At 35.0% G+C, this 24241-nt stretch overlaps 1 protein-coding gene across 1 annotated transcript in view; it reads right to left on the reverse strand.

The window, feature by feature from the left end:
- Positions 1-655: 655 nt before the first annotated feature.
- Positions 656-24241, reverse strand: part of LOC121022553 (RING finger protein 17-like) — a 66439-nt gene continuing 42853 nt past the window's right edge. Inside the window, exons 14-23 of the mRNA XM_040463749.1 lie at positions 23457-23625; positions 21183-21373; positions 20123-20264; positions 8722-8875; positions 8392-8507; positions 7313-7433; positions 4113-4233; positions 1844-2071; positions 1030-1180; positions 656-874 (exon numbers count right to left, since the gene is read on the reverse strand). Coding sequence (XP_040319683.1) covers positions 752-874; positions 1030-1180; positions 1844-2071; positions 4113-4233; positions 7313-7433; positions 8392-8507; positions 8722-8875; positions 20123-20264; positions 21183-21373; positions 23457-23625 — 1516 coding nt within the window. The 3' untranslated portion in view covers positions 656-751. The remainder of the gene's footprint in view (positions 875-1029; positions 1181-1843; positions 2072-4112; positions 4234-7312; positions 7434-8391; positions 8508-8721; positions 8876-20122; positions 20265-21182; positions 21374-23456; positions 23626-24241) is intronic.

The raw sequence follows: 24241 nt of genomic DNA on the forward strand, positions 1-24241 counted from the left end.
GTCCATTAGGGCATGATGTACCACATGGTGTACTTGTTTGTATTTGGGGCTTACAGAAGGAAACCTAGTTGTCTACTTAGGTTTTAGAGATTGACTGTGCTGTCTTTAGTTTTGCTATCCAAACTGCTGTGTTTATGGTAGAATTCTACTAGATTCAAAAAGTATTTCATGCCACTTTCAGAATCCTAATTCACTTTTTGGTAATTTATATATTTTTAGCCTTCCATGCAATGCTAAGCTTATAAAATATACTTTATTTCTATCTGCCTATGTCCTTCAAGTTTTTAATAATTTAACAGTTTGAATCTACCTAGATACCCATGATACTCACCTATCTATATTCCTTGGTACCTCTAAAGTTTATGTGCTCCAAATTTTTATCTTTCCCTCTTCTTAAAACCTCAAAATTAACTAGATTTTTAAATAACTGCTTATTTGTGGGGGGGGGGGGAAGAGGGAGGGAGGGAAAAAACACGAGTGGGGGAAGGGCAGAGAGAGGGGGGACAGAGGATCCAAAGTGGGCTCTGTGCTGACAGCAGAGAGCCCGAGGTGGGGCTTGAACTCATGAACAGTGAGATCATGACCTGAGCTGAAGTCAGTCACTTAACCAACTAAGCCACCCAGGCGCCCCCCAAATTAACTAGATTTATGAAATTTCAGAATTCTAGTAAAATTAAAACTGACAAGAACCAAACAAAAAAGAAAAATACTTGTAATTATTCAATAATGAGAAAATTTACTCAGCTAAAAACTACCTTATATCAACAAGAGAGCATTCCAAAGATAATCTTCCCATTGTCCTTAGGTTTTCTTGAAGCTCTCGTAAACAGGTAATATTCACTACTAGTTCAACACCCACGTCATACAGCAAAACCTATGAAAATAGTAACTTTGAGTCTGTGGAAAGACAGTATTTCAAAATGTTTTTCACAAATTGAACAGCATAATAAAAATTAGATTAAAAAAATTTCAAGATAAAAATACTGAATCCATTCACCTTCACAATTATATTTTTAACTCTGCATTTACCTCTACCAATGTGTCTGTAACCATTCTGATGATCTGGCCTCTTTGCCACTGATTTTTATCTGGGATCCTAACTGCACAGTGCATATCATTTTCCCATTTAACGGGTTCCCATTTTGAGTCTTCATAAGCAGCTACCATCTTTTCTTCTAAACTGTATAGAGAAAAAAAATTAACTTTCAAACCTTTTCTTACAACACCTAAGTCTCTAACCACGTCTTCTACTGTCCCCCCTTTCTCACTCTACTCAAGCCAAACTGGATACCTTGTTTTTCCTTGAATACCCAAGCACATTTCCACTGCAGGGCCTTTGAACTTGTTCTTCCCTCTGCATGAGATGATCTTCCTCCAGATACCCTCATGGTTTACTCCCTCTCTTCCTTTAGGATCCATTTCAAATGTCATAGTCTTTTTGAGGCCTTCCCTGATTATCCAAAATTGCCTTCCTCCTCAACTGCTTTTACTCTACTGTCTTTATCACCATCTACTACAGTAAATATTTTGTCTATTGTCTCTCTACCAGAATTTAAGCTTGATGACGCCAAAGACTTGTAAATGTTTTTACCACTGTATCCCCAACACCTACAATACTGGTTGTCAAAAACAGGTGTTCAATAAGTATTTGGGGAATGACTAATTCTTATATAGTGAAAATAGCCAGTAAATACACTATTTGTATACTTTTAACCAGTGTTTCAGTGACTGTTTAACCGAAATAATTTTGCTTTTAAAATTCTACATTTGTGATTTCTAGATTTTTGAAACAAAATATAGAAAAAAGCCCACATGCAATCCATGTTTTCCTTATATGTTATACCTGTTAAGTAAGTTTTCTGTTAATAACCACTGAACATAAATCTTCTCAGGAGATATCACATTACAGATATGTACAGGTAGTTCCTTATTATAAAGTGATTGGAGATTCTCATTAGGTAGAGATTTTATAGATACAGGATTTAAGCTGTTTACTTCATTTGAAATAATTTCTTCTGGAGAAGGATCCCATACTTCACTATGTTTTTTGGAATTATCCTTGAGGGTATACCTGGAAAATAACAAAACCCATTAGCAAAAATAGTTTGCAAAATATTCATGTTTGTATTTGCTTAGATCTAGAGATGAACAAGTTTTTTTTTTTAAACGTTTATTTTTGAGAGACAGAGAGATATAGAGCATGAGCAGGGGAGGGGCAGAGAGAGAGAGGGAGACACAGAATCTGAGGCAGGCTCCAGGTTCTGAGCTGTCAGCACAGAGCCCAATGTGGGGCTTGGACCCACGAACCGCAAGATCATGATCTGAGCCAAAGTCGGGAGCTTAACCGCTGAGCCACTCAAGTACCCCTAGAGATGAACAAGTTTTAGCTATGATTCGCTGCTTCCCAGTTTTCATATTAACAGCAATTTTAGTTTCTTTTTTTAAAAAGGGCTATTACCAAAGTAAGTACAAAAACCACCCTTAAAAGCCAAACTTTCTCTTTTTTTTTTTTTTTCAGTGAGCAAGAGCATGAGTGGGGGGAGGGGCGGAGAGAGAGGGAGAGAGAATCCCAAGCAGGCTCCACACTCAGTATTGAGTCCAGCATGGGACTTGATCCCACAACCCTGTGATCATGACCTGAGCTGAAATCAAGAGCTGGATGCTCAACCAACGGAGCCACCCAGGTGCCCCCAAACTTTCTATTTTAGGAGCGTTTTAAATACCAAGTTTGTTCATAATTTCATCATCTGCCATTGATATCTTGTACTCAAAAAGAGAAGAATTATTGATAATTTGTTTTGATGACTAAAAAGTATCAATCCACTTGCCAGTGAGAATACAAGTGGAAGCCAATTGCTATTAAGGTGTATTAAAAAGAGAAATTATTGAAGTGTTTAGAATGTTTAATAAGTCAGGTTAGTTCATACTGAAAACACAGATAATTAGATGTCCTTTATTTTTATTAAAGAAAAACTTAATTTCTTTCACAATAAGCTTGAGATTTAGCTAACCAAGGTGACTTAATTTTTGTTGCTATATCTAATGGATAATTTTCAGCCCTTACTTGACTTGAATTCTCAGCACTAGCTACTCTTTCCTTCTTGAAACGTTCTCTCTCTGGTTCCTGGTTTTTCTTCAGTCTCGGGCTCATGATCTACCAGTTTTGGACTTTCTTTCTCATAGATTATAATCCTCATAGTTGCATCTTCATCAAGGGAAATTGAGATGAATAATGAAAGTGATTTTCATTTATTCCAATGGACTCATTTATATGCTGCTAACTCCCAGGTGAATCACTTAACCATGTCTCTCTTCAGAGATCCATATATTCATTTCCTCCATTTAATTAATGTTTACTGCAAACACTCCCACCCCTCTGCCCTTCTATACTGCGGTCACCTCAACCACTGGTCTGTCTTGGGTATTATTAGCACAATGGCTCAAATCTGGCTCTCGTTCAACGTATCCACTTGAACCCAGAAAAAATTCACATTTCTTCAAATGGGAATGTGGGCTAATTCTACCACTAACTACTCTATACTGACATTTCTCTTACTAATTCTCTTCTCAAATAGGTACAAAGGGCTACTAAAGCAGATCTTCTACCTAGAAATAAGATGCTATTCTCTTGTTAGAAGTACTTTAAATCCTGAGGAGCCATTCTCTTGGTTTCAGGGTCACTTAGGGATGGAGGGAAAAGCCACTCTACTCCCCATTAAACAAATGACTCCAATTATTTTTCCGTCTATTTTTCCTGATTCAAAAACAGGGGGAAACTCCAAAGCAGATATCCAAAAGAAAATGATATGCCACTTTCTTTTTTTTTTTTTTTAAGTTTTATTTATTTTGAGGGAGAGAGAGAGGGAGAGAAAGAGCAAGCAGCGGGGGGTGGGGGGGCAGAGAGAGAGGGAGAGAGAGAACCCCAAGCAGGGTCCGCACTGTCAGTGCGTGGAGCCCAACACAGGGCTCAAACTCACAAACCACGAAATCATGACCTGAGCCAAAATCAAGAGTCGGATGCTTAACTCTTGATGCTTAACTTGAGCCACCCAGGTGCCCTACCACCTTCCTGTGAATAAACTGAATTTTTTAAAGTTTGTAGGTCTACTTACCCTACTTCATAAGATGCTAGGCCCTCTTTGACTAGCTGGTCATTTATACTAGTAGGAGTCATTCCAGGAGCACCAAGAGAATCAAAAAGCTCAACTAACAGCACATTATCTTCCAGAATTTCTGTAAAACCATTAAGACGAGTTTGGGGAAAGAAAGAAATATGTCATAAAATATACTAAATGAGGCAATTTTAAATAACAGGAAACTTAATTTCATTTTGCATACATGTGGTTTCTTGCTAAGTAATATCAAAGTCTCTCTGCAGGGATAAAAGTAGCACTTTGCAAACATAAAGCAATTGTCCATGTCGTCTGTAACATATGCAAATTAATACAATTTTTATTTTAGACTATTGTGTGCTGTTCTATAACACATCAAAAGCAGTTTAAAGCTTTTAAACTCAGAAAAATATAACTTGACCTATATTCATCAAATAAGTGTTCTGATGTGTCTTTAAACTGTTTTATTAAATTCAAACTAGTTCCAGAGGACAAAAGAATGAAAGTTAATTCAGTCCAGTGATTATCTGCTAAGGTTTACAGCTTTTAGAAAAATGGCACAAAGTTCAAAACAACAAAAACTCCAAAAACACCCTTAGAGATTGGAACCTGGAATTTTTTCCCATTCCTCTGTTTTTAGAACAAACCATCTAACTTTTAATTTCTTTTAGAAAACAAATTGGCTACTTCAACAAGTAGGTCTATTTAGATTTCTTAAACTAAACTGGGAGTTTAACTATGGGCAAAATTTACATCTCATGTGCCTGTTTACTTGCTTATGGTACACAGCACAGAGAACCTGCCTAATATGTATCTGCATAAACAACAGAGGAATTTCTTTAGAAAACACACACTTCAATGCCTTAACATATGCAGTGAATGCATACTTAAACTGCAGTTTATGCCTACAATTTCTATACAACAGCAGCTGGAGCTGCAGGCCAGAATGATGATTCTAAATAAAAAGATGAAGAGTTACCAGCATCCTATATCATAAAAACACATATTACAAAACTTTTTCCAAGGGCCTAAAAATGATTGTGGACTCCTTTTTAATGGATCAGATACGTCATCTAGAAATAAAAGGCTAAACGATGATGAGCCTCAATAAATTTTCATCTCCGTACTTTTCCATTTCTTGTGCTCTCGTGTTCCCTTCAGTTCTTTGACTATATTTCCCATACACAAAGTTCTTTTTTCCTGTATGTTCTGTACTGTCACCACCTTCCTTGCTCTGCTAATTAAAATTTAAATATCCGTTGCTTTATAAGGTAACAATGCATATTAATGGAAAGCTCCCCTTCTGGTCTGTGGTAGTTCATTTTAATATTAATGTCTTAAAACTCTTAATTTCATCATTGCACAGGTTGATGAGGTCTTTTAGATTTAAGGAGTGCCAGAAGGCCCTGCTCAAATTACCTAGGATAATAACTATATTGTGACTAGTGTTTGGATATTAATGGTGTAACAAGTAATTAAGTGAGTAAGCAAAAGAAAGAGGAAAGAAAGGAACCAAGTCAGGTCCACTGCAGGGAGGGGGAGCTAAAACCAACAGAATAAAATACCAAAAGGAAAGTTGGTAAGCAGAATTATCTAGGTTAAATTCTGCACAAAATCAGTGGAGATAACTCAAGGACTAAGAAGCCCTTAATTTACTGTTCATATCAGAGAAGACAGATATAAAAATGTTATTGACTGACAATGCAATATCTATAATCACATTCCTCCCTAAAGAAACTATTTCTTCAGAACAATTTCTTGTATCAACAATGTATATAAATTATCACTGATAGGCATCAGTTCTACGTTAAGTAACCTTGAGCAGCTGACCAGTAAGCTTCAGTCTCCTCACTGTAAAAGAGGCTAACGCTCTTACAGTAGTTGGGTTCATTTAACGTAGTATGATAAATGTGAACAAATAGGTGCTGTAAAAATTACCCTGGAAATTCCCATAAATCAACCCTAGGTAAACATGATCTTGTATATTCTGCACTAGTACTTATTAAGACCAACACAGTCAGATAAACAACAGAATCCTACACCTCCCCATACCCGAATTCAAACCCTTTGGGGCCAGACATGGTTCAGAACTCTTCAAATTGAGAAAGACTACGTAAAACATACACTGAATATTTTGTAATAGCTCCAGCAGACTGAGGCAGCAGCCTACAAACATACATTATTATCCTGAAACGGAATATATGATATTCACTATAAAGGAGAGAGATAAAGACTGTATGTACCTTCATGTCAATTCAGATCAGATTTTGCTACTCAACTTTTCATTTTCAGAACATGTTGGGTTATAAAATTGTAAGGTAATAGTCAGCCTGTATCTTGGACCCAAACTCCTCCAAAACAGAAACAACTTTTTTTCTAAATATGGGGAGAGCCTACAGTTGAATTCACTTAAGTCATATGAAAAAAAAAAAAAAAAACATGAAAACTATTTACCAGTTATGTCCTACTTCCCCTCACTTCCCTGCACATTAAACTTCAGCATCCATCATGCCAAAATCAGGATAGAGTCCTTGCAAAAATGCAAACAGAAATAAGAGAAGCTAATTTCTGACTTTAGAGCTTTCAAGAGGCCACGTCCAGGATGACTTCATCTTTTTATTTTTTTAAGATTTTATTATTTATTTATGTTTTAAAAAATTTTTAAATGTGTATTTACTTTTGAGAGAGAGAGAGAGAGAGAGAGAGAGAGAGAGAGAGAGAGAGAAAGAACACAAGCAGGGAGGAGCAGAGAGAGAGAGGCAGACACAGAATCGGAAGCAGGCTCCAGGCTCTGAGCTGTCAGCATAGAGCCCGACGTGGGGCTCGAACTCACGAACCATGAGATCGTGACCTGAGCTGAAGTCAGACAGGTGCCCGTTAAGATTTTATCTTTAAGTAATCTTTATACCCAATGTGGAGCTGGAACCTACAACCCTGAGATCAAGTCACACCCTTCATCAACTGAGCCAACCAGGCACTCTTGGGATGACTTGGTCTCTGATGGTAAATTCTGCCTCTTGCTGATTTTAGATTCTAGAGCCTGCAACTATACCTACTATACCCAATGCTCAATACATGTTCTCACTACTCTTACTGATGACACATTGAATTTATTCTGAGATCTGGCAAATGTTATAATGTTACTCTTATTTAAATTATATATGACCATACAGCAACAAATGAAAATGGAAATAGCTTACTAACGACTGAACATGTCATAAATTTATCTTGAGTCTTTTCTTCAAATTTGTCCTTAGCTTTTTTGGACCACTGCACTGCTCTCATACGTGGTTCAATATAGGCCAGCTTACATTTGATTGCCTGTGTCAAACAGAATTGTGCCATTAAGAAAAGTAAACTTAATTTCCAATTATTTTAAAATTACAATAAAATTTTATGTGAACAAAAAACTTTGTGTTTGAATTTAGTGCATATTTAGAAAATAAATAAATGTACAAAGGTATCTACAAAATATTTTATAAATACAAATAATTTGAATCAACAGAGTATTTGATTGAAGGAATTACTGCACATTTAGACATTGATATAACAAGCATCCACTGAAAGTATGATATGCTGTTAAATGAGAAAATCAGGTTATAGGACTATTTGTCTAATCCTATAATTGCTAAAAACAGAGAAGACACATCTTAGATCTATATATATCAAAAATATTCAACAATTCTAAGTGATTCCTCTTTTTATCTGTATTTTCAAGTTTTTCCTATAATTTTTACCCATTTTTAAAATGAAAAATATTGTTTAACCAAATTCAAACGCTTAGGTGCAACATGAGATAGAAAATCAGCCTTAACCATATCTCTGGGGAGTAGGATTCCAAGAGAAGGGTAATTTTTCACTTTTTCTTCCAGACTTTTCTCTCTCTTGCACATGTTATATATACTTACACATAAATGAGACTGCAGTAAAAATACTCCTATGATGAGTTTTGTTTTCACAAAATACATCATCCTCTTACCTCATTATACTGGTATAACATTAAGAGCTGCAGAACAGTAATACATAGACACAAACATACATACACATATACATTTATAATTAATGCTTATTTGCTAAGATACACATACATCTTAATAACTTATAGTTGCTATATAGAAAATTATAGGAACCACAGCAACTCTTTTCTATAGTCTATGTGTTAGAAATTACTTACAGACAAAGATGTTAACAGAATATTTCTATGGTAAAAATGATTTCTAAAATTACTTTCATATTTGTGATAATATTCTAACCCTATGATTCATGATAAATAGATTACCTTCTCTGGGGGATTCAGAAACTCATCCTTTATTTTACGCATTTCTTTAAGTGTTATTTTTGCAGTATTGCCAAAGTCCACATATTTAACTTCAACTTCACGACGTCCAGGCAATCCTTCAAAAGTTATGAAATTAGAAATTGCAAACTTGGAAAAAAAGAGACCCAGAGATTTACCTTCCAACATTACCCCTAGCTTACTAAAGATAGATAACTGAGCAAAATGTTAAGATCAAATAACATCACTTCCACGATTAATCTGTACCAACTCAAATGGCATCAGTTTTTAAAGCATAACATTTGCCTGTAGAAATAGTGTGCAATCTCCTACCAATGACTTTTGCTCGGTACCAAACTCCATCTTCAAATTTAGCTACACAGGCTTGATCTTGAACTGGACAGAGGATTTCCAGATTTTCTCCATCTTCACTTTTATAGAATTCCTCAATTGTCTTTAATAGAAATAAAAAATCCAGGCTCTCTATCTAAGAGATAAAGGGATTAAAACACATGGTATGTATTATAAGCACTATTCATAAAATTACCAAATGTTAGAATCAGATAAATCATGTCACATAATTTATATTTGAAGTATCTTATTACAGAAGCAATATATAAAATTAGCAAATGTGGACATAACAAAAAGTTTTAAAAATCACATTTCTCCAGGGGCACCTGGGTGGCTCAGTTGGCTGAGCGTCTCAACTTCAGCTCAGGTCATGATCTCATGGTTCATGAGTTTGAGCACTATATCAGGCTTGCTGATGTTGGCACAGACCCTGCTTCAGATCTTCTGTCCCCTCCTCTCTCTGTTCCTTCCCTGCTCATGCTCTCTCTCAAAAATGAATAAGAACATTAAAAACATATCCAGATACCTTAAATGTATATCCTTCCAGATCCTTTTCTTATACACAAACTTTCCATATTTTTTAAAACAAAAATGAAATTATATCATATATGCAATTTGATTACAGTTTGATAATTTGCATTTTCTATCAGTTCTCACTTTTCTATTTCAGTAAGGATTCCTATTAATGCTCCAGACCACATTTAGATACCCCATGCTGACCTAAACCAGTATTCAGTTCAAGACTACACATTATATCTGGTTATTTCAAGAAATCTTTTAGAATCTACCATGGTACTTTTATTTTAATGACTTAGTCTTGCTGAAGAGCATCTATTATGTAGTTACATCTTCATGCTATTATTTAGCTTGTTCCTCCATTAAGTAGTATCTAGCTCCTGAAATTTCCCAAAAGCTAAAAGTTGGTATCTATAGGTGTGATGGATTCAAACATTTTTTGGCCAGAATACAAGTAATTATACTTAAGTTGTAAATATACTTAGGTTGCAATACATCAAAAGACATAATAATCACTAACTCAACATTAACATGCTAAGATTCACATATAGATTGGGGTGATGATTCTGATCCCTCTGTTGTACAGTTATGTTTTTATCCTGTACCCACCAACTAATTCATGTAGTACTATTCTGGCATTATATGAATGTCCAGTTTCCTATCAACCATCAATCTCGTGGTTTTAAAGTGAATTGCTAATTCTTTAACTCAGTAATTTCAGTAGGGTTTGTGAAATGACTGCATTGAGCAAATCTCAAATTTCTTGTACTAAATAAGACTATTTGGTTACTGTAGTTCTTAAAGCATCTGAAACACAGTTCTTAAAAAAACAATCCCAAAACATCATAAACGTTTGATTATCTTTCCAAATACCAATTCTTAAGTTTAAAAAATACTTTAAAATCCATTTCAAATGGCAAAAAATTAGGTTTTTCTCTTTTTTGAGCATTATAATGCGAGTGGAAATTTTGTGAATCTAGCTTTTCTTGTTATTCCATTTAAATTTACTTAAAATTTAAAAATTTTCTAAACTTTTATTTCTAAGTAGATATTATTCATGTTCTTCCATTAATAGGTTATCCAAAGGGAACAGTGAAAAATTCAACAGAGGAGTGACATCAGCAAAATAGCAGACTGGGGGTTCCAAGTTCTCGTTCCCACACAGAAACATTGAAAAAAAATGAGAAGCCATATGAAATTTTTCAGAACTCTGGAAAAGTCAAGGGTTTACTGCAACCAAGCAAAACCCAATCAAGTTCCTGGCATTCAAAGAAATCTCTGTCAAAACATTTGCTGTACACAAGCTAAAGGAACAGAGACTTTAGTGATCACAAAAAGGAACAGTCTTTACAAAAATAGAATGGGAAAGTCTCAAACAAACCGACCACTATAGTCTTCAACAATTAAGAAAACCCAGCAAATCCCAGGGAGGTGGGGATCTGATTTTCAGAGTTACAACATTCTAATAGTCAAATGCCCAGTTTTCAACAACAAAAAAAACAGGTGAAATACAAAGAAAAAGGAAAACATGGCACACTCATAGGAACAAAATAAATAGTAACCCAGATATTGGACTTACTAGACAAAGACTTTAGAACTGTCTTAAATATGTTCAAAGAACTAAAGGAACACATGGATAAAGAACTAGAGGAAACCAGAAAAACAATAAAGGACCAAAATTAAAATACCAACAAAGAGATAGAGATTATAAAAAGGAATCAAATTCTGGGGCTGAAAAATACAATAAGTGAAGTGAAAAAAACACCAGAGGGTTCAACAGCATGTTTGAGCAAGCATGAGAAAGGATAAGTGAACCAGAAGATAGGGTAACTGAAATTATTAAGTGGGGAAAAGAAAAAAGAGCAAAGGGAACAGAGACTCAGGACTTGGATAGAGACTAAGGGTACCATTAGACATATTAATATACACATTATGGGAGTCTCTGAAGGAGAAGAGAAAGAAAGGAGCAAAACAATTATTTGAAGAAATAATTTCTGAAAACTTCCCAAATTTAGTGACAGACATGAATCTTTAAATCCAAGAAGCTCAATGTTATGGGTTAACTTATATCTCCAAGCAAGGTGTGTTGGAGTTGGAACCTGAGAATGTGACATTATTTGGAGACAGAATCTTAACAGAGATAATCAAGTGAAAATGATTATGGTAGGTCTTAATCCAATATGAGTGGTGTCATTAAAAGGGGAAGATTTAGGTACAGAGACAAACACAGAAGAATGCATGTGAAGATGAAAGCAGAGATTATGGTAATGCAAGTCACAGACCACCCAAAATTTCCAGCTAACCACCAGAAACTAGGAGAAAAGAATGGAATATTCTCACTCACAGCTCAAGAAGGAACCAACCCTATTTATACTTGAATCTCACACTTCTAGACTCCAGAACTATGGAGCAATAAATTTATGGTCTTTAAGTCACTTAATTTGTGTAACTTTGTTATTGCAGCCCTCGGAAATGAATACAGATTTTGATTTTGAGAAGGAGGGTGTTGCTGTAAAAAATACCTAAAATGTGGGTGTGTCTTTGGAATTAGGTAATGGATAGGGAAGAAGTTTTGAAGTGTTTGAATGAAAAGTCCAGATTGCTTTGAAAAGAATTTTGGTAGAAATATGAATGTCAAAGTTTCTTCTGGTGAGATCTCAGACAGAAATTAGGAGCATGTTATTGGAAACTAGAGGAAAGGCAATCCTTGATATAAAGTGGTAGAGAACTTGGTTGAATTGTATTCTGTCAGATAGAAAGTAGAACTTTAATATTTAGCTGAGGAAATCTCGAAGCAAATTGTTGAATGTGCAGCTTGGTTTCTCCTTGCTGTTTACAGTAAAACACGAGAAGACAGAGATAAAGAATTGCTAAACATAAAGGAAACAGAACTTGAATTTATAAAATTTTCAGCCTATCCATATTGTAAACAATGAGAAAGTATGCTTAGAGAGGACACCAAGGGTGTGGCTGAAGAGATTATGGGCAGGTGGCTTGTGGATCCAATCAATCATCTCAGCAGAAACTCTGCCAGCTTGAAATGGAGGGAATAGAGATGGGAATAAAGAAGGAAGGCTGTTGAACTTATGGGATTCTATAGGCAGGAAGTGAGCTGATGGAGCTATTCAGCCCTGCACATGTTTTATCTTTGAAGAAAAAGGTATAATGACCCTGAAGGTAGTTCAGAGGCTGGAGTGTCTGCTACTGCCACCAGGAGCCCAGAGGGCACAAGTCTGAGAGGCAGGATTGACTTGTCCTCTGTTCCAAGAGGTGCAGCCTCCTGGGTTCCACAGCATGAAGACAAATACTCAATTCCAATAATTGAGGCTGCTTTTAGAGCTGAGTAGGTAAAGCCAAAATAGGCTGAATAATCCTAGTGGGACTGAAAGGTGGAGCATCTAGCCAGTGAAGATTATTCTCAAGTCATAAGAATCTAATAGAATTTGCCCCGCTAGGTTTTAGATTCCTCTGGTTTCACATATTCAGATATAGACAAGAATTTTGCCCCAGCTTGTATGCTACTAATTCTTCACCTGTACTTGAATTAGACGATGAGATTTGGGACTTTTGGCTGATGATACTTATGTATAAGATTTTGGACTTAGAATTGATGCTGGAATGATTGGGATGGGATGAATGCATTTTGTATGTGAGAAGGACATGGATTTCTGATGGAGCAGAGAGTAGACTGCTTTGGGAACTGTGTCCTCCTCAAAAAATATGTTGGAGTTCTAACCCCTCAGTACCTCAGAATGTAACCTTATTGAAGGGAGGGTTTTACAGAGGTTATCAAGTTAAAGTCTTAGGTGGGACCTAATTCAATATGACTGGTGTCCTTATTAAAAAATTGAGACAGACAAGTTCAGAGAAAATGCCATGTGAAGGCAGCAGAAGAGACTGGGATAATGCAGAAGCCAACAAGTGGTAAAGATTGCCAGCATACCACCAAAATCTAGGGAAAAGACATGGAATGGATTTTCCCTCTAAGACCTCAGAAGGAATGAAACCTGCCAACACCCTGATTTTAGACTTCTAGACTCCATCACTTCAGACCACAAAATTTTGTCATTTAAGCTATCCACTTTATGGTATTGTGTTACAATGGCCCTAGGAAGCTAATACACTCAACAAACCCCAAGTAGAATAAACCCAAAGAGACACACTCATACGCACTATAATCAAATTATCAATAACCAGAGACAAAGGCAGAATCTTGAAAACAGTGAGAGAGAAGCAACTTGCCATGTACAAGGGATCACCAGTGAGATTACTTGCTGATTTCTTCTAAGAAACCTTTGAGGAAAGAAGACAATACGGAGGTAAATTTAAAGTGCTGGAAAAAAAAAACCCGGTCAACTGAGAATTACAGATCAGCAAAACTGTCCTTCAAAAATAAGGGAGAAATTCAGCCATTCACAGAGAAACAAGTGGTGAGGAAATGCACTACCACTAAAGGGAGTCCTTTGGGTAGAGCTAGAAGGATGATAGAGTGTAGCTCTAGCATGTAACTCAGAGCCACATGAAGATATAAAGATCTGTGGTTCAGGTAAATACAAGGACACACATGAAAGAAATATTAATTTTGGTTTGTAACTCCACTTTTATTTCTACTTATTTCTATAGGATAATATCTATTTCTATAGGATTTAAAAAACAAAATCAGAAATCTATTAGCACACAATGTATAAAGATTACTTTTTTAATATTTATTTTTGAGAGAGAGAGGGCACACAAGCAGAGAAGGGGCAGAAAGAGAGGGAGACACAGAATCCAAAGCAGGCTCCAGGCTCTGAACTATCAGCAGAGAACCTGACAGAGGGCTCGAACTCGTGAACCATGAGATCATGACCTGAGCCAAAGTCAGATGCTTAGTCGACTGAACTACCCAGGTGTCCTAAAGATTAATTTTTGACATCAATAATATAAATGGGGAATTTGGAGCTGCAGAGGAGTAGGGTTTTGTGCAATTAAAGTTGGTATAAGTTCATATTAGATTGTTATAACTTTAAAATATTATATGTAATCCCCATGGTAATTATAAAAAAACTATAGATATATACAAAAGGAAATAAGAAGATAATCAAAACATGAAACTACAACATTTGCAAAGCCATGTTCCCTGTAGCATTATTCACAATAGCCAAGAGGTGGAAGCAAACCAAATGTCCATCAATGGATGAATGGATTATGGAGAGAGTTTTAGTTCTGCAAAATGAAAGTTCTATAGATCTGTTGCACAACAATGTGGGTATGGTTAACGCTACTGAACTGTACATTTAAAAATGGTTAGATAGTAAATTTTGTTATTTTTTTATGAAAATGTTTTTTTAAAAATATAAAAAATGACATTACAAAAAGAACCCCACACAACTAAACACAATAGAGATAAGTAATACAAGAAATGAGAGACAAAAAAGCTAGAAGATATACAAAAAACAAATAGCAAAATGGCAGAAGCCTTTCCAACAGTAGGTACTTTAAATGGATTAAACTCTCCAATTAAAAGGTAGATTTGCAGAATGGATTTTAAATCTTTTTTTTTAATGTTTATTTATTTTTGAGAGAGAAGGAGAGTGCGATTAGGGGAGGGACAGAGATTCCAAAACAGACTCTGTGCTGATAGCTGAAAGCCTGATGCGGGGCTTGAAATTATGAACCAGGAGATGGTGATCTGAGCCAAAGTTGGATGCTTAACTGACTGAGCCACCCAGGTGCCCTTACAGAATGGGTTTTTAAAAATGGTCCAACTATATGCTATCTATAATCACTTTAGATCCAAAAACATACATTGGTTGAAAGTGAAAAATTAGAAAATGGTATTCCATGCAAACAGTAACCAAAGAGAGCCAGGGTGGCTACGCTATTACCAGACAAAATAGACTCTAAGTCAGATAATATTACAAGAAACAAAGAATGACATTATACATTGATAAAAGGGTCAATTAACCAATAAGACGTAACAATTACAAATATATATGCACCAAACATTAGAGCCCTCAAATATATGATACAAATATTGACAGAATTGAAGGGAGACAGTTTTTCAATAAAAGGAGACTTAAGTGCTTCATTTTCAAGAACTACAAAGATTATCAAGATGAAAATAGATTACTTGAACAACAGTATAAACCCCTTACACATGAAAGACATATATAGAACATTCAAGCCAACAGAATTTTTCTCAAGTGCACATGAAACATTCTCAGGATAGACAATACCTTAGGCAACAAAACAAGCCCTAATAAATTTTAAAAGACTGAAAACATACACAGTATCTCTCCTAATCACAATGGAAGAAGACTAGAAATTAACAGAGAAAAACTGAAAAATTCACAACAAACTTATGGCATGTAGCAAAAGTCGTGCTAAAAGGGAACTTTACAGCTGTAAAATATATACAGTAAAGAAAGATCATAAATAACCTAATGATAAACCTTAAGGGAAAAAAAAGGTAAAATAAACCCAAAACTGGAAGGAAGAAAATAATAAAGATTAGAGCCTATATATAAATAAAATAGAAAAAAGAGAAACAATGGCTAAAAAAAACAAAATCAAAAGTTGGCTTTTGAAAAATTAACAAAATTCACAAACCACTGACTAAGAAAAAAAGGAAAAATGCAAATTACTAAAGTCAGAAACAAAATGTGTCAATTTGGGGCACTTGGGTGGCTCAGCTGGTTAAGTGCCTGACTTTGGAGCAGGTCTGTGAGTTTCAGCCCCACATCGGGCTCTGTGCTGACAACAGGGAGCCTGGAGCCTGCTTCAGATTCTGTGTCTCCCCTCTCTGCCCCTCCCCCACTCACACCTCTGTCTCTTTCTGTCAAAAGTAAATAAAAACATTAAAAAAGTTAAAAGAAAATGGGTGAATTGCTACCGATTTTAATAAATAAAGAGCATTATAAGAATCTACTATAATTAGAAACACCTACCAAAACTGAATCATGAATAAAAAAAGCTGAGCAGACTTGTATCTAGCAAGGAGACTGAATCAGTAATCAAAAACTTCCAAATTAAGAAATGCCCTGGATCATATGGCTTCTATGATGAATTCTATCAAACTGATAGTTACCTAAAAGGAGGTGGTGGGGGGGGATGGGTCAAATAGGTGATGGGGGATTAAGGAGAGCACTTGTGAGGAGCACCAGGTGATATATAAGGAAATAATGCATCACTATATTGTACACCTGAAAATAATATTACACTGTAAGTGGAATTAAATAAACACTTAAAAAAATTAATACCATCCCTTCTTGGACTCTTCCAAAAAACTGGGGGGGATAAACTCATCCTAACTCATTTTAAGAGGCCAACATTACCAGAAACTAAAGCCATACATAGACATGATAAGAAAACTATAGACCAATACCATTTATAAACACTGATGTAAAAACCCTCAACAAAATACTTACAAAACAAATTCAATGGCTTATTAGAAGGATTATATATCATGATCTAGGGGAGATGGATTCCTGGAATGCAATGATGGTTTAAAATACAAAACAAACTAAAACAATGCAAAAGACATTAACAGAATGAAGGAAAAAGAAAGACCATGATCATCTCAGTTGATGCAAAAATTGTATTAAAAAAATTTTTTTTAATATTTATTTATTTTTGAGAGACAGACAGAGCGTGAGCTGGGGAGGAGCAGAGAGAGAGGGAGACACAGAATCCAAAACAGGCTCCAGGCTCCAAGCTGTCAGCAGAGAGCCTGATGAGGGGCTCGAATCCACAAACCACCAGATCATGACCTAAGCAGAAGTCAGATGCTTAACCGACTGAGCTACCCAGGTGCCCCAAAAATGGTATTATTACTTTTTTTTAATTTAAATTCAAGTTAGTTAACATATGGTGTATTAGTATTTGTTTCAGGAGTAGAATTTAGTGATTCATCACTGACATTTAACACCCAGTGCTCATTCCAACAAGTGTCCTCCTTAATGCCCATCACCCATCTAGCCCATCCTCCAACCCTTCTCTCCCTCTCCTCTAACAGGAATTGAAGGAAATTTCTTCAACATCATAAAGGCCATATGAGAAAAACCCACAGATACCATTGTCAATGGTGAAAGACAAAAGCTTTTCCCCTCAGACAGAAGAAAAAGATGCCTGCCTTTTCTACTTGTATTCAACATGATATTAGAACTTCTACCAGAGCCATTAAATAAGAAAGAGAAACAAAAGGCATCCCAACTGTCAGAAGTAAAATAATCTTTTTTGTAGCTGATATAATTTTATATTTACAAAACTCTAAAGAATCCACAAAGAAAACCTGTTAGAAAAAAACTCAGCAAACTTACAAAATATAAAACCAAGACATAAAAGTTAGTTATGTTTCTATTTAGCAGTAATGAAAAATCCGAAAACGAAAGTAATAATTCCCTCTACAATACCATCCAAAAAGGTGATACACTCAAGAATAAACTTAAACAAGACACTTGCTGTATATTACACAACAGTGATAAAAGAAATGAAAGAAGACAAAAATAAGAGGAAAGACATCCCACACTCATGGACTGAAAGACCTAATATTGTTGACAATACCACCCAAAGCAATCTACAATGCAATGCAGTCTCTAACAAAATCTCAGTGATGTTTCAGGCAGAACAGAAAAACCCACCCTAAAAAAGTCATACGGAATCTCAAGGGGCCACAAATTACCAAAACAGTTTTGAAAAAGAACAAAGTTGGAGAACTCACACAGCCCGATTTCAAAACTTGCTATATAAAGCTATGGTAATCAAAAAAGTGTGCTACTGGCATAAGAACAGATAGACTGATGGAGTAAATAGAGATCCCAGAAATAAACCTTCACATATATTATGGCTAACTGCATATTGACAAGTATGCCAAGACCATTCAATGGAGAAAAGACCATCTTTTCAACAAACAATGCTGGGAAAACTGGACATCCACATGGAAAATAATGAAATTGGACTCTTCTCTCATATCATACACAAAAGTTCACTCGAAATCAAAGACCTAAGTCTAACAGCTAAAACTATAAAACTCTTAGAAGAAACCATAAGGGAAAAGCTTCGTAATGTTAGATTCAGCAAAAATTTCTTGACTATGACACTAAAAGCACAGGCAACAAAAGAAAAAAACAGAAAAACTGGATTACCAAATTAAAATTTTTTGTGGATCAAAGAATGCTACCAAGAGAGTAAAAAGGCAGCCCACAGAATGGGGGGAAAATCTGAAAATGATGTATCTGACAAAGGATTAAAATCCATGATGTATAAAGAACTCCTACACCCCAACAACAAAATAATCCAATTCAAAAATGGTCAAAGGACTGGAATAGGTCTTTCTCCAGAGAAAATATACAAATGGCCAATACACACATGGAAAAATGTATTCAACAATCTGAGCCATGTGGAAAATGCAAATCAAATCCATAATGAGATACAATCCATATCCTAAACAGCTATTACTTAAAAAAAAAGTGTTGGTGAGGATATGGAAAAATTGGAACTCTTATGCATTGCTAATGGAAATATAAAATGGTGCAGCATTGTGGAAAACAGTTTGGCAGTTCTTCAGAAAGACAAACCGAATTATAATATAATTTAGCAATTCCAGATCTAGGTATAAATCCAAAAAAATTGAAAGCAGAGACTCAAACACTAGAACACCCATGTTTATAGCGGCATTATTCACAATAGCCAAAAGGTTGAAACAATCCAAGTGTCCATCAACATATGAATGTATAAACAAAACGTAGTATATACATACATTGAAATATTAGTCAGTCATGAAAAGGAATGAAATTCTGATACATGTTATAACATGTAAACATTATGCTAAGTGAAACAGATAAATTCATAAAGACAGTAGGACAAGTTATCAGAGGCTGGGGGTGGGGAAGAAAAATGGGGAGTTATTGTTTAAGGGTTACTGAGCTATTTGGGATGTGAAACAGTTCTGGAGATGAATAATGGCAACAGTTGCATGACACTTGGGGTATTTAATGGTACTGAACCATACATTAATGGTTAAAATAGTTAATTTTATATATGTTTTACTTCAATTTAAATATAAGACACTGTAAAAAAAATTCAATAAAAGAAATGTATGCAAGTCCTAACTTAGGGCCAAATAAGGCGACTTCCACAACTTATCTGGGGAGCCCGCAGAACATGGTACAGGGTTTAAGATGACAGGTTCTGAATGAAGCTACACTACCCAGTCTAATCCTGGCTCCACCTTTCTGTAGCTGTGTGACCTCAGGCAAGTTGCTTCATCCTTTTGGTCAGAATCTCCAATCTAGACAAAAATACTAGTGTCTTTCTCACAGGATTGTTATAAAGATTAATGAGTTATTCACTTATTATTGCCCTTAGAATGAGTTAATTCATATGAAGCACTGACACAAAGAGATTAATAATGACGAACTCATTGTTAGTAGCTAGCTAAACAAACCCATCAATCCACATTCAAAATTAAATATGAATGGCTTTGATCTGAATTTATTTTGGTGTTCAAATTCAGAAAATTACCTAGTAATAATTAGTAAATTCTCAGATGTTCACGGTCAGAAACAGGTTTTATCATAGTATTTTGATGACAGTTCTACGTGCTTTCCTATTGCCCAGATTTCATAAGGTAGCAAGAAACACATATATTAGGTATCCTTCACTGTCCCTTCCTTCTATATTTCACTAATTTGCATGATTAAGAGTTTCTTAAATTACTACGAATCATGAGAATTTCTTGTTTAAAGTTGCAGCTATGAAACTTAAATTTACAGAATGTTGGTATTGGATTGTTCTAAAAGTCATACTAGGTACTCATTTCCCTTATACATTGCTACTTAAAATTTGAAAAAAAATACTTGGTCTCTAAGGAATACTAAATACTTACCAACTGAAGATAGAAATCAGTAGGACTATTTATATGACAAACCATAACTGAAACATCTGTCATTTCTTTAGGCAAAACAGGTGGGTGATAATGTAAAGTCATATTTTTTTCAGAGTGGCTTCTTGGTGATTGTGACCTAAACCTAATCGAAAGCACAATCAAAGCATAAGCAAGAACCATTTTCTTCAAAGAATCTCTTCTCTTAGCAATTTGGTCTGAAGAAAAGACTTGTGCATGTACTTATTTATCTACCAAGAGTATTCCCTTTCCAATTTCTCTTCTAATACATTTCTTGGTATTGTCTCCAATTATCAAACTAGGTTAAATAAGATGTCAAGTCTCCAAAGGCAACAATTGACCTTCAATTTTGTGTTGGAACATTTTTGAGCCAGGCCTGTTTCTTCTACTCAGATTCAAGGATTCTCCTCTTTTGAACAAAAACAAAGCAAAACAAAAAAACAGTTTCTCATCTTTCAGTTAAATTGATAACCACAGTTCATAGTAGCACCCAGGCCAGCTGAGGGTCTCCGTGGGCCCCCTCCAGCTCTAATACTACTCTTATTTCTCTACAATGAAACCTACTTGGGTCACTTCCAGAGTCATCTCCCCACTCGGACAAAAAGTTAGTATCTTCCACTATCTCTCTCAGTCGTCCTACTTTGTTCATCAGTGATGGGGGTGGGGGAAGAAAGTTGAAGTATCTATTCTAGATTCAGACATTAAATACAGAGTGGGTGATCATGAACTTACTCTAAAGGGTAGAAAATTTAAGTCAGGCACTGTTAAACTGTAATTCTTAAAACCCTAGGGGAGCTGTCTGTGAAGTTATCAGGAGTCTAAAATTTGTTTCAGTATCTACAGTTTCTATTTTGAGTTGTAATTGAGTTTTAATTTCTTTATTAAATTATCTGAATATCATTTTCTGACAACTATACTTAGAAAACTAATAGCGTTTTTTTTTTAATCTCTTAATGTTCACTTTGGAGTCAGTCCATAGTTTTTAAAGGTAAATTCTGCTATTCCAATTTATAATCTCAAAAGCATTTAATAAGTTACCTACCTTGCTAATTCCATAAAAACTAATGCATCTCTAAGAGACACAGGCATATCACTGCTTATTTGATTTGTTGGTGGTTTCTGCAGGTCTACAATAAGCACACCATCTTCTTCTCTAAAAACTTTCATTAAAACAGCCTTGTTATTTACCATTTTCAAAAATTCTACTTTAGCTTCTTCTCCCCAGCCTTCATTCTGTGGAAAAAGTAAAATTCCGATGTATTTAGTAATTATAATTAGTGCTAATGGTACAATACTCTGGATTTATCTTTGGTTTTGTTTTGTTTGGATTTGGCTTTATACAACCAAAGACTGCAAACGAGCAAAGGGGCTCAACCATAGACACTAAACAACAGTTATGGTCACAAACCCAAGGTCGGTGCTTATGTATGCACAATATATGGATTTGTGTGTGTGTGTGTGTGTGTGTGTGTGTGTGTGTGTGTGTGTGTGTGTATGAGCTCTATGCCCAATATGGGGCTTGAACTCACGACCCCAAGATCAAGAGTCACATGTTCTGAGCCAGCCAGGTGCCCCTAGACCTTTGATTTTATGAACAGTCTCAAGGTGTCCATAAGCTATTGTACTTTAGAATTTAGTTTCACCTCTGAGTATTAATACGAAGATTATAAATATTCTAAAATAAAACAAGTATTGCATATTTTTCTCTTAAATGACAAATTCAAAAGGTAATTTTGAAAGTATAATGGGAGCCATGTAATGCAATCAAGATATCTGTAATCATCAGTTAACTGAGTTTCCGTTAACTAGGAATATAGGAGGTACATGCTACTTAAACAGTAAGGATAAGTATTCACTCATTTAAAAAAATTTTAAGTTGATCTTTGAATCTTTAAGTCCCCCCCACCATATCTAAAGTAAATTTTAAGAGTTAAAACTATACATTTCTGGTGTTAAGTTCTTTATAGATTTTAAATATTAATCCCTTATCAGATATATTATTTGCAAATATCTTCTTCCATTCAACAGGCTGCCTTTTCGTTTTGTTCATGGCTTCCTTTATTGTGCAAAAGTTTTTTATTTTGGTGTAGTTCCAAATACGTTATTTTTGCTTTTGTTTCCTTTGCCTGAGGAGACATATCTAGAAAAATGTTACTCTGGCCGATGTCAAAGAAATTACTATGTTTTATTTAGGGCTTTTATGGCTTCAGGTCTCATATTTAGGAATTTAATTCATTTTGTGTTTCTTTTTGTGCATGGTATGAGAAAATGGTCCAGTTTCCCAGCACCATTTATTGAAGAGACGGTCTTTTCCCCATTGTATATCCTTGCCTCATTGGTCATAGATTAATTGATCTTATAAGCATGGGCTTATTTCTGGGTTCTCTATTCTGTTCCATTACTATTTTGATTAGTATAGCTTTGTAGTATATTTTGAAATCTGGAATTGTGATACCTCCAGCAGAGCTGTTGAATTGCTCTGTTGTATACCTGAAACTAATGTAACTGTGTGTGCCAACTATGCTCAAATTTTGAAAAAGCTACATGTTTCTTAAAAAATAAAACCTCTTTCTAAAGGTTATAAAATTAAAGCCAACTCAGAAAATGCCAAAAATTACAAAAGACAAAATTTAAACCAATTTTGCCATTTTGAGGAAAACACCGCGTGTGATATATTTCCTTTTACTTTTTATTTATTCATTCTTCCAAATATATGTTGAATGCCTACTATGTGCTAGGTAATCTGCTATGTGCTGGGAATACAATGATGGGCAAAGACACAGACTCCTGCTTTCATAGATTTCATAATGATGTAACAGTTTAACATATATTCTTACACACAATTCCTGTCTTGTAGGAGTTGTTGAGTCTTGCTGGGGAATACACAATGCAAGTAAATATGCAAGTACTTATGCTTAAATATTTATGAAATTTTTCCTAAATACTGCAAAGTAATATGTGATATGGGCTACAACTAAGGAACAAAGTGCCACAAAAATAGTAAAGAAATGGAAACTCACACTACACTATATTTAAAAATTTTTCTCTCCACATCTGACTCAAATTTAGTGGTTTATTTGGATATTTCATCTATCATTCCACGCATATATGCTTATTCAATTTCCCACTAAGAATATTTCTAATTATGGAACCTGAAGTTCATTTCCTTTTTTACTGGCACTGATAGTTTATTATGCAAAATGTACTTACAAGACAATTGGTGCCTCGAACTTACACTTTGCAATCTGACTGGTAATACATAGCTAAAATTGGAATATTTAGCCCCCAAAGAAGAAATAATTTAAGTCTCACTTACCGAATTCTGTGGAACAATGTCTTTCAATGAGCATGGCAGTGCTAACGGCTGGATGTCTTTCAGCAGCTCTTCAATATATGGTTCAGACTTCCTAAGAACTAGGCATAAGTCATTTATTACTATATGCTGCTCAGCAGTGTGTTCTGATCTTGCGTGGGTATCACCAACTCTAGAAGAATTCAAGTGGTATTTATTGAAAATAATACTTGAAACACAAATTTGCTTTCCTCCATAAAAGGTATGCATTTTTTTTTAAAATATAATTTACTGTCAAAACAGGTATGCATTTCTAAGAATAGTCTCCTTAAGCTGAATCTTCCAGAAAGTTATACTCTGATTCATACTTACTGCATAGCTTTAACCTAGTTTTTATAACTACAGACATTGATTTTTCTCTATAGAATTAAATCTCAATTGACTTAATCTGAATTGTCTTTCATATTTCTATTTGGCTTAAATTTAAAGGGGATAATGATGTCCTCAAACAGAAATCTATTTATTTATAAAGCTATGGCCATTAGATAGTGACCATTTTATAGTTAATAGTGGTCCTTACTATAGAAACATTTTCAGTTTTATTTTTATTATTTTATCATTTTTGTTTTATTTTCCTAGAAGACTGAGAGAAATATTTTTGAATACCGACGGTTAGACACTATGCCACCTCAATATGCACTGATAAAATTATAGAAGTCTGATTTAAAATTTTACTGAGTCATCTTGCAGCTAGTTGTAACACTTTATTTAAAGGAAATACTTTTGTGCATCATTCCCTGTTTTGAAGC

Source organism: Herpailurus yagouaroundi, unplaced genomic scaffold, assembly GCF_014898765.1.
Source record: "Herpailurus yagouaroundi ecotype Mexico unplaced genomic scaffold, PumYag 426, whole genome shotgun sequence".
NCBI classification, from domain to species: domain Eukaryota; kingdom Metazoa; phylum Chordata; class Mammalia; order Carnivora; family Felidae; genus Herpailurus; species Herpailurus yagouaroundi.